Source organism: Vicia villosa, unplaced genomic scaffold (genome assembly GCF_029867415.1).
Source record: "Vicia villosa cultivar HV-30 ecotype Madison, WI unplaced genomic scaffold, Vvil1.0 ctg.000192F_1_1_3_2, whole genome shotgun sequence".
Lineage (NCBI taxonomy): Eukaryota > Viridiplantae > Streptophyta > Magnoliopsida > Fabales > Fabaceae > Vicia > Vicia villosa.
The window spans coordinates 38,396-50,001 of NW_026705063.1; the positions used below are offsets into that span (position 1 = coordinate 38,396).

The 11,606-nt window shown below is 30.6% G+C and overlaps 1 protein-coding gene across 1 annotated transcript; it reads right to left on the minus strand.

The window, feature by feature from the left end:
- Nucleotides 1–4,248: 4,248 nt before the first annotated feature.
- LOC131625200 (probable uridine nucleosidase 2) lies at nt 4,249–9,129 on the minus strand. Its single transcript, XM_058896093.1, has 9 exons — nt 8,903–9,129; nt 8,700–8,815; nt 8,551–8,610; nt 7,835–8,020; nt 7,648–7,752; nt 7,447–7,543; nt 6,365–6,472; nt 6,153–6,288; nt 4,249–5,040 (listed from the first exon to the last, which is right to left on the minus strand). The coding sequence occupies exons 1-9, from the start codon at nt 8,955–8,957 to the stop codon at nt 4,935–4,937; spliced, it is 969 nt and encodes a 322-aa protein (XP_058752076.1). The 5' UTR covers nt 8,958–9,129; the 3' UTR covers nt 4,249–4,934.
- Nucleotides 9,130–11,606: the final 2,477 nt, after the last annotated feature.

Sequence of the window (11,606 nt, forward strand, 5' to 3'; positions counted from 1 at the left end):
AAGCTCATCTTTAGAAAGACTCAAATTTTCAAAGATATTATACACACTCTAGAGATTAGAAAGTATTTTGTTTTTCAATTTTCTTCTAATTAAAGCAAGGTTTATTCAGTCTATAGAGGCAAATTTATACACCATTACTAAAAAATGTATTTTTATTGAGAAACAATATGTTATTGATGACATGTTTAAACTTAAAATTGATTTGAATAAAATTGAAAATTCAGCTTATATGTTGTATGATTTTAATATTTGGCATGTTCTATTGTGTCATGTGAATAAAATCAAAATCTCAAACTAGGGTAACTTAAGTTTAATTACAAAACTACATGTTGATGATATAGAAAATGGTTAAATATGTTATTGGTCACCCTAAATAATCCAATTTTTATTTTCAGTCTCCAAAATGTTTTCTTCAAACAACTCCTTAAATATATTCTCCACCTCTTTTCTTAGTTAGAATGGAGCGAAAGAAAGGGAGAAATGAATTTGAATACAAGTCTCCATGATATGTGTTTAAAGTCTATTCTTAATAGAAATCATAAAATACAAAATATTTCCCTTGATATAGATTCTTACGAATGATCATAAATCAGGAATCGATTGATTGCCTCTTATAGTGCATAATCTTTTAGCGTCCAAACCGATTCATCACAAGCACAACATGATTGAAAACTCCTATATTAATTCTACAATAGCAGAATCTACGACGGGTGATTCCTCCACCTACACATGATAGCAATGAACGAACGAAAGCCTTAAAGAGAACATCGACTAAGAATCCTAGTATGGTTAGAGTTTTGAAAATATGTGAATAAGTGAAAGTTATTTAGTATAAGGTTTCTATTTATGATATTGCTTATATGCACTGTAGCTAATAGTATTTTATGTTTCCCTATTTAGTGTTGATACTCCCCTCACTCACAATTATAAACAAACATATTTTCATTGATTAAGAAAGTTAGTTAAAAACAATTAATTTTCTTGATTTCATGAACAATTAAAATAAAATTTACTATAATATCCTTATTTATATATATATATATATATATATATATATATATATATATATATATATATATATATATATATATGATGAATCAACTATCAACGTTAAATGCTTTTGAATTAAATCAATGGTATACTGGTAATACGAGCATTAATTATTTTAAAAGTTATTGTCTTTTTCTTATAATAGTGACCGAGATTTAAGGTCACTTTCTTTTGTTTATAATATTGACCACATAGAATATGAATCATAAGTGAATCTTATTCATTAATTTAATCTCTTATATATGTGACCCTAAAGGTTCTCATAATGTTGATAATGGTTTTAAATCACTTATTAAATATTATAAACGTAAAGAACTGTCTAGTAACACATTTTCTACCCAGATGACAATAATGTCATGTGATCTGACATAACATTCATGTGATAATGATCAATTGTATAATTATCATTTTGCCATTATATCTATATTTAACACAAGACATAACTATTTTTGTCAGATGTATAGCCCAATATTTTATACTCCTCGATACCCGCATATAGTTAATAACAACAAATAAGCTCAATATCTCATATTGACTTATAATCACACTTGATCAAAGAACACATTGTGCCTAAATATGTGTTTGAATCACTTGGGAGATCTAGGCTTCCTAGATAGTGTAACGGCGCAATTGTTATCACAACAAAAATTAATGGATCTATAATGCTATAAATTGTACCGAGTTGAGTAATAAATTTCTTGATCCAAACAACCTCTTTTCTTGCATTTGAGGTAACATAATTGTATTGTCTAAAAAGTACAGGTGTGTGTAACTCAGAGACTCTATTAGGTATGTTATAAGTTAGGGGGTGAAGGCTAGTTCATGGCGGCGAGTAGCTCTACGGTGGTTTTTGAGACTATTTAAGGTATTTGCTCACGTGAGGTGAGAGGTCTTATGGATGACCGACGCTTCTAGGTTGCAGACAGGCGGTTAGATTGACGGTGTTAAGACTACTAGGAGCGAAGTGCTCTATGAGTAGTAGTAAATATGTATGACTTGATAATCTCCCTCACCCCTTGAGGGATAATATATTTAGGAGTTCTTGATATCTAGGGTTTTTTTTAGAGAAGTCGCTGCCCACCAAGTCAAAAAGTGGACAGTTGAATCCCTATTCATTCCTAAGGGAGACGTGGGTCAGTAACGATATGACTTTCTCTTTATCCAAGACACGTCGTATCACACGTTTCTTCTACCTAGAGGCGAGGAAAATTTAAGGGCGAGGAGATACCTCCCTTCGAACGACCTTATGTCGTCACCTTTTCCTAGGGCAGTTCCAAGTTGTCGCCCTAGACAAGGTTATTTGCAAATATAACACTACAATATAATTAGTCTTTGTAATTTAATCAACAACTGTTTCTATTTTGAACTCTTCCAACTCCTAGCGCCACCATTCAAACAACATATATAATCGAATTGCGATCCAAAGTCATCTTTATTTGTGTGAAAGCTAACATCATTGTAACCTATTACAAGACCTCTTCCTAATTTTCATATCTAAGAATGAATCCTTTTTTCTTCTTAAGTACTTCAAGATATTCTTGACAACAATTCAATGATCATCGAGATCAAAATAATACCTACTCACCATGTTCAAAGCATACATGACGCACGTGATCCCCTTCTTTGATTGAAAGGGGTTCTGTTTTTGACAAACACCCGCCCTGTGACGGAAACGGATCGCCTGACTTTGACGCGGGAAAGTCAGGTGACTTTGGCTCAATTTTATCTGTTGGATCAATCATGTGTATTATATTAAGACATCTGTCATGTTTTTTAATTTCATTTTTAAAAATGAAACTGATATCATTGCAAAAAATTTAGTTTAATAAAGTTCATACTCTCAATGAGATTCCACTGTTCCTTGGTGATTCTCCACTCTCCTTCTACGTGCACGGCGCCTTCAACCTTTATGTTGACATCCACCTCTGCAGCAACTTTCTTCTTCTTTTCACTGTTGATTTATTTTCTATCAAAGAACATTGAAGGTGAAATATATGTTGTATCAAAGAATAAAGGAGGCGAAAATTTTAGCAAATCAACGAATCTAGAAAATACAGTGTGATGTCAAATTATTTAATTTAAATGGATCTGGGTTTTGCATGTAAAATAGAAACTGTTTACAGCACAATCAAAACAATGAAAAAAACTCAAAAATAAATAAAAATGAAAGCAATCAGCGTCATAGAGTGGATATCAGCATTGGCGCTGATGGAAGGTAGAAGAAGACTGAGATCGTAGTCGGCGGTAATGGAAGGTAGAAGAAGACGAAGATCAGTATTGGCGGTGATGAAAGGTAGAAGATGCGAAACATTCCTTTTTCTTTTTCCAGGTTTTCATGTTTTTATTTTTTTTCAAAAAAATGAAAACTGGCATGATTTAGTCCACTAGATTGATCTAAAGGATGAAATCAACCTAAAGGCACCCTGACTTTCCCGCATTATAGTCAGGGAATCCGTATCCCCCTGTGACATAGGCATGAATCCTTTCTTAAAATTATTAATATTATAGTGCCTCATCACTTTCTTAAAATCATGTATATTATAGTGCCACGCTTTGTCTATATATATATATATATATATATATATATATATATATATATATATATATATATATATATATATATATATATACTTTCACTTAGGAAAAAAACATTTGAGATATCTCTCTACAACTCCTTATTCCTAATATATAGGCACTTGAGAATGTTTGTTATAAACAAATGGAACTTTATTTTGATGTTCAATAGACATAAGATAGAGGTTGTGCACATATCCCAAGACAACATAAAGTGAGGTACACGTGTCTGTGTTTGTTTGCAAAAAGGAACTTGCTCAAGTTATGAATCCTGTATTTACAATATGAAGTTGTTCATCCTCATCACACGAAGGCATGAGGATTAATGCCGGTTGTAGCAAATGAAGTTGTTCATCCTCATCTTATGAAGGCATGAGCATTTATGCCAATTGTAGTAAATGGGACGTGTCGGATGAATAGTGTTGTGTGTTGTGCAAAACTTTTCGTGGCAACTCTTTCTGTAATTTTCTTGCATCCTGAACTTGGCGAAGTATTCTGAATATGATAAATGTGTAACTTGGTTTTGTTGCATGAAGACCCCTTGCATTTGTCCAATCATTGAGTAAGATTAGAGACTTGTGCACTACCTTCTTATAGTAGGGAACACAGATCTCCAAAGGGTCATTGTAAACACAAATCCGAATTCTTATAGAATCATAAAGTATAGTTCTGCTGAATATGTATTTTGCACAAGATCAGAGATACTTTTTAACATGTTACGATGCTTCCAACAAGCAATATTAGATGAGTACTGTCTAATAGAGAGGCATCACATCAATCTCCTCGTGATTTCTTTACCTGTGAACTAATTGAAAGTCGTCAAATCGTCCTATTTCAACTAGCTTTGAGATGTTCACTATCAACTAAGCTGAATGTACACTTGTGTTCACCTGGTTCCGAAGCAACTTGTCATTCATGGCCAATGGAATTAAAGGAGTAGCTAAGATGGTATTGGCTTCTGCATAAGAACTGCTGCAGAAGTTAGTATCAAGGTATTATGAAATATTATTTTATATTCTAACAGGACATAAAACAATATTTTTCTTTTACCTTTCAATTATTAAATTCCAAACAAAATATAACAATGAGACTCAATATATAATAATTAGGATACAAATGTTAATTTATATTGAAATTGAACTAAAATGTGAGGTAAAAACTGATGCTCAAGAGCTTCGCAACACAATTATAGTGCCAAGAATAAACAAAACAGCTTTGAAGCGAGCATAGTTTTGAGTTTAAACATTAAAAACAGATTTAAGTAGATGGATAATATTCAATAATTTTAATTGAACGGATTCATAGCTACTTCAAGCCACAAGACGATCCATGACCAATTTCACAACTCTAGGAGCATCAACTGTCACAGCTACTTTTACTGTTGGCATATTGGACCATTCAGTGACTTCTTCAAACCTGGTTTATTACAAACAGAAAAAAGATAGAAAAGTGAGGTAAGATACAGTAAAGGTAACGTAGAGACAATGTCTACCAAATTTGCAATACAAGATGAAGACAAGATATTATTACAAAGAGGTTTTTGTTCAACTCCCCTTCTTAAATCATCCATTATATTGGACTCTTAAAATGTTGAAACCCGGTTAAAAAAAGAGTAAACCATTTAATTGGTTCTCCAAGCTATGCATGTCAACACATTAGTTCTTCAGAGGTTTCGTTTCCATATTACAGAAACCAAGCCTTATAACATTAGGTGGGGTCGTCTGCGAGGACCATAGTGTTCTATCATAAATCAGAACTTAGATCCTTGACTTAAGTGTAATGCGAGAAAACCAAGGGTTGTTAACAAACTCATGATTATATGTCGTCTAGTATTTCCGTAGGTACACTATGTCGTCTAGTATTTCCGTAGGTACAGAAGAATATTGTCACATAAACCTCAAAATTAGGGAGGTTTAGGCAATACTGAGATTACTAACGAAAACCAATGTCTTGAGCCAAAAACTGAACCAGACTCCAATAGGGAGATAAAAGTCAACCAATTCGACAATAACTCATCTACCCAACTGTAGATGATATTTTATCTTACTTATGCTCCAGCTAATTAGGCATACCTGAGGAATCTTCACTTAAATTGCTCTTCCTAATCAAATAGAAGGAATACATGAACAAAAGGTCGGGGAATTTATTTAAATTTTAATGCAATCTAAACTCCTATCAAATAACAGCTTAAACCATTTAAGAAAAGTTTAATTCCTTCTCCTAAAGAACTAGGTTGGTCACTGAAAAATCGTTATTTCTTTGGTCTTCATATGATACCATTTATATTTTATTTTAATATTATACAATTTTTGATATTGTCAATGGCATTTTCTGATCCATGTAGCAAAACCCACCAAGTGGGATAAGCCTGGTGGTGGTTGTTGTTCTTTAGAGAAAGAGACAAAACGTAATCCCATAGCATCTTAACAAACTATTCTGGAAAATTTGGAAAGAGACAAAACTGCTATGAATGTTAATAGCATTCATATAGATAAATTTCAAGGCTATCAACTCCTAGTGCTTTCTACCTTTTCTGTTTATTATAGAGTATTGTAAGTCCTCTTGTTATGCCACTGGTTTGGACTCTAACAGCACCCTCTGTACAAGTTACAAGTGAAGGATCAACGGCTGCAAGCAACGCTGTTGGGTCGTGAAGGTAAACTCCTGTATAAAAAAACTATAATTAATGATTCAGATGATTAGACCTCTCTTATTTCTTTGATGCAGTATGAAGACATACCATTGGTGTTGTATGCGTCACAATGGTAAGAGAAATACACCTCTAAGATTCCAGTCAGGTATTGAGCAAATTTTCCTTTTGAACTTGCTAACTTTTCTCGATCAGAACCTAGTCATTTTATTTTTTCAGATGAGGTTAGACCAAAACAAATGTGGCAGAACATGACGAGTGACATTAACCATAATTAAAATAGAAGCATGCTCATAGCATCCAACCAATGTCAAGTTTCATGCTGAAATACTGCAAATATGCGACACAAAGGTAATAAAAAGTTTCTTGGGTTTCAAAATATTTTAGTTACTAGTTAGATATAAAACCAGTCACGAACTTCACTTAACAACTGAAACTTTTGAGGACTAGTCACTGGAAATTATCACGGGAAAAATATTATTTAAGTTAGTGGAAATATTTGAACTGTCTCTCTCAATTCAAACATGGTGTAATCTTTCCCTACTTTTGGCATGTGTCTGCATAAAAAAACATCAACTATAAGTGCGGTGATACCATGAAAAATGAATATATGCTATATAACCCTGAAAAATAAGTACAACATCATGTGTACTACAAGAGGTACAAATTAATTTTTTGTTAGACACATTACAAAAGAAAAGTGTTATAAATAGATTAAGGGTAAACATACCGTGTTACATCAGAAAAAAAGTGGACTCTAATTCTCATCTCAAATCTCCATTTTTCCTACATCTACATCAAAAAAAACGGACTCTAATACTCATCTCAAATCTCCATTAGTCAATGAATTATTATCTACTACAACATTATCCATTAGTCAAAAGTCTTCTGAGAATACTAGTTCAGTTAGGGAGACATCTATGAAATCTGTTGAGCAGAAAATGTTATTTATGGGAACTTATTAAATGTAAAAGTTTAAAACAGTCGCATTAAATGTTGCTGGATCATGATGCATAAATCCTGAAAGCAAAAGGAAAGAAAATTATCATAACAGTTGAAGAACTAGATGTTACACCACATAAAATTTGCTAATAGATGATTATTCATTTACACAAAATGCCTACTTAGGTAAAAAAAAACTGAGTGTGTATAGGAATTTGGCAAAGGGGTACCTGACAATACGACTTGGTGAGTAACATTTATTCCAACTGCCAATACATCTGCGCCACTTGTGAATACAACATCAGCAGCATCTGGATCACCAAATATCTGGAGTCAAATCCAACTGAAGATTTAGATAGATCGAGCAGTGAACGGTACAATATTTTATGGAGGTTGTATTTAGATTTTGAATACAAAACGGAAATACTTACATTTGCTTCAGCAGCTGGATTCACATTGCCATTTACTGCAAAAGCTCCACCAAGCAGAACAATCTGCCCAATGTTCTTTGCGAATTCCGGGTCCATCTGTATAGCCTGCCAAACAGAATATTGTTCTCTAACAAACTATAAAGGGTAATGCAAAAATGGCATATTGAAAATTGCATACATATCATACCAAAGCAATATTTGTAAGAGGTCCCAACGCCACCACGGTTACTTTTCCAGGGTTAGCTTTTGCCTGGTTAACTAAAAACTCAGCAGCTGATTCATCAATGGGTTTCCCATTTGGTGGAGGAAAATTTTGGTTTCCAAGTCCATCTGCACCATGAACAAAATCTGCAATGCGAAGTTTCGTCCCTTTCTAAAAAATTGACATGGATTATACTAATTAGTCAAATAAAATACCATGAGACACTGCAGATCTATTAGTTTCATAGTGCAATTTCAAAGTGATCTTTTCAGTGAAGCAAATTGTTGTTGTCGCATCACAATCCTTAATATTGCTAAGAATCCCCTTCAAATGCAACCATAGTGAATGCACTGACGACCACGGTCTTATTGTGTTGCAAAGACATCAAAAACCTATGTCTAGATATCATAAAATGAACGGAGCAGAATGGAAAGAAGCGGAATGAAGATTCCATTCCATCGTTTGGAGATTTTAGGACGGAACAATGCAAGTTTTTCATTCCGCCAAAATCGGACGCGAAGAAATATAGTTGTAAGTGATGAAATGGAATCCATACTACTCCATTCCGCTTCGCTTGATCTGATTTTAAATGATCCGATTAATGAATCATCACTCCATTCCATCTCATACTGCTCTGTTCTATCCGAATCCATCAATCCAAACATAGCCTCGCAAATAGAGATGAGTTGTAACAAACTTACAGTTAACGTGACATGAGATCCTTCCGCAACTGGTATATCAGTTCTTCCAGCAATCTCCAACTACACATGCAAATTTAGTATCAAAATTCAAAACACAAATTCATCAAAAGTGAAGCTATTGTAACCGTAACAATCTGAAAAAAGATTACGAGATGCAAGGCATTTCTGGTAGCAAGAGTAGTGTAAACGTTTCCATAAATAGTTGTAAGTCCAATAACTTGTATCTCTGGTGATCGTAGAGCAAGGAATATAGCCATAGCATCATCTACACACATAAAAAAAGAAGCAATTGAAGAACAGTGAAATCTGAAATGAAAGAAATGAAATCGGAAATCGAAAAGTGTGTATTTACCGATTCCAGGGTCGGTATCAATTATGATCTTCTTTGGTTCGGTTTGAGTTGCCATGCGATGTGAGTGATTAACTTCACTTGTTTCCCTATGAGAAGTACAGACGGAAGGAAGTTTAATGATAATCACGGTGCTTTCTGGAAGGATTGCCACAAAGGAAAGTAATATTTTTTTAGAGATAAACAAAACAAGTTGGCACAATGATTAGGTAAGTTATCGAGGTGAATGGAACACCTTTGCAAATTGAAGTTGATCAACTTCAAAAATTGCTTATGGTAAATGTATGCTTAATAATATTTGAAATTCTAAATATAATTGTTTGAATAAATGAAAATCTATAGGTTTAACATCAATTCTTACACCCCCCAGTATTGACACCGTATCTACGGACGATACTATTTACCGTCCGTACATGAACAGTGCAATATTATATATATATATATATATATATATATATATATATATATATATATATATATATATATATATATATATATATATTTACGTTTTATTTTAAATATTTTTTTTTAAAATTTTATTTATGTTTTTTTAAAAAATATTTGACAATACTTCCAGATTTACCTGCATTTGACATTACCTGCGGATTTACCTAAATTCGTAGATAAATTCGCATGTAAATCTGCAGGTATTGTCAAATTCGTAGGTAAATTCGCAAGTAAATCCGTAGGTATTGTCAAATATTTTTTTAAAAACATAAAAAAATATTTTTAAAAAAAATGATATTTTAAAAAAATATTAATATAATATTGCACTGTTCATGTATGGACGGTGAACAGTGCAGTCCGTACATACGTTGTAGGTGTACACATTGGTGTACAAATAGCATTTTTCATAGGTTAAATACACAAAGGTACTCCATCCCATCTAAACTATAAGTCACGAAAAAATTTGTCTCAAATTATAAATTATTTTAAAATTTGAATGCAATATTAGTGTTTTTTTCAAATTATAAATATTTTAAATTTTGAATGCAGCATTAAAGATTTATTTTACGAGTAAAGACACATTTTAGTCTTTCACAAAAATTACATAACTCAAATTATAGCTTAACAAAGAAAACAATTCCGATTTAATAATATCTAAAAAGCTAAAATATTTTCTTATAAAGAGTTGAACCAAGACTTTTAAACAACTTCTTATGTCTTACCACTAGACCAATATACATTCATGACAAATAATTCTTATAATTTTAAATAATATTAAATAATTTTAAATTTAAAACAAAAATTACAAAATTTATACTAATGGAATCTCGAATCTAAATCAGTTCAATAATAATCACTTTACAACTAAACAAATCAATTTTTATTTTTAACATTCTTAACGATGAATGCTCCTTAACTCAATAATTTAGAATAAACATTTAATTATTTCAAATAACACAGAAATAAATATTTAATAATTTTAAATAATACTCAAATTTAAAAATAAAATTAATAAAATATAAACCCTCAATATATTTAATCGAATAAAAATTAAATAACATACACATAAATATTTATTTATTCCAAACTAATCCAAATTAAATAATAATTAATTAATTAATAAGATTTCAATTAATTGTTAAAATATTTAATCAATTTAAATTAAATAATCAATTAATTTTTAAAATTATTTAGTTAATTTAAACTAAATGGTGATCAATTAGTTTAGTAATTCAATTAAATATTAATTAATTTATTCTTATTTAATTAATTATATTTAGGATTTATATTTATATTTTATTTTTAAATTTTTCTATTATTTAAAATTAGTAAATATTTGTTTGTTTGTTATTTGAAATATTAGCAATAGCAATTGATTTGTTTAGTTGTAAAGTAACTATCATTTAACTTGAACGGATTTGAGTTCAAGACTCCATTGATTTAAATTTTGTATTTTTTGTTTTAAATTCAGAATTATTTATCATGAATGTATATTTAACTAGTGGTAAAGACTTAAGACATTGTTTAAAGACCATGAGTTCGATTTCTTATAAGAAATAATTTTGGCTAAGTAGAAAAAAAATCAGTTTAAAAAAAATATTAACATAATAACTAATATGGTCTGGTCAAAATTTATAAGAGATTAAATCAGAATGGGTCTTCAATTTTATAAAAAATATATAGTTAATTTTTTTATCCCTGTTAAAAACAACTTAAATGTTTTCGAATGTAACGAATAATAATAATATTAATAATAATAAAAATAATCACAGTCATTTTATTTCTTCCTTTATCAAATAAATAAATTCAACAAAATGATAATAATTACTTATTCTACTAAATAATTATAATAATAATTATAAATTACTTAGAATACATAGTGTAAAATGAATGATTTTGACACATAAGATAAAAAAAATTATGGAAGAAATAGTTATTAAAATAATTTAATTATAATTTATTTATTTTTATTCTTAATTATATACTATGTGTCAAAATCATTTATTCTAATTGAAAGGCAGTATAAAGTTGCTTTACACAGTATTCCAATTAATCTCTAATAATTTTATATTAAACAAATTAATAATAAAGTAATTTTGTTAATTATTAATGAATACGGATATCGGCGGATACAAATACCATTTAATCCATAAAAAAACGGATAACTAAATATCTGTTTATTTTACTAGTAAATACACATTAAACTATCAAATTTGTACCCATGACGGATTTTATCAGTAAGTATCCATTGATATGGTAT

Excerpts from the sequence above, each read along its gene's own strand:
- LOC131625200 (XM_058896093.1), bottom strand. The coding sequence starts at position 8,957 with ATGGCAACTCAAACCGAACCAAAGAAGATCATAATTGATACCGACCCT. Across the intron at positions 8,611-8,699 it reads CCAGAAATGCCTTGCATCTC|TTGGAGATTGCTGGAAGAAC; the intron begins GTAATCTTTTTT and ends TTGCATGTGTAG. Across the intron at positions 7,544-7,647 it reads ATCCAGCTGCTGAAGCAAAT|ATATTTGGTGATCCAGATGC; the intron begins GTAAGTATTTCC and ends ATTTGACTCCAG.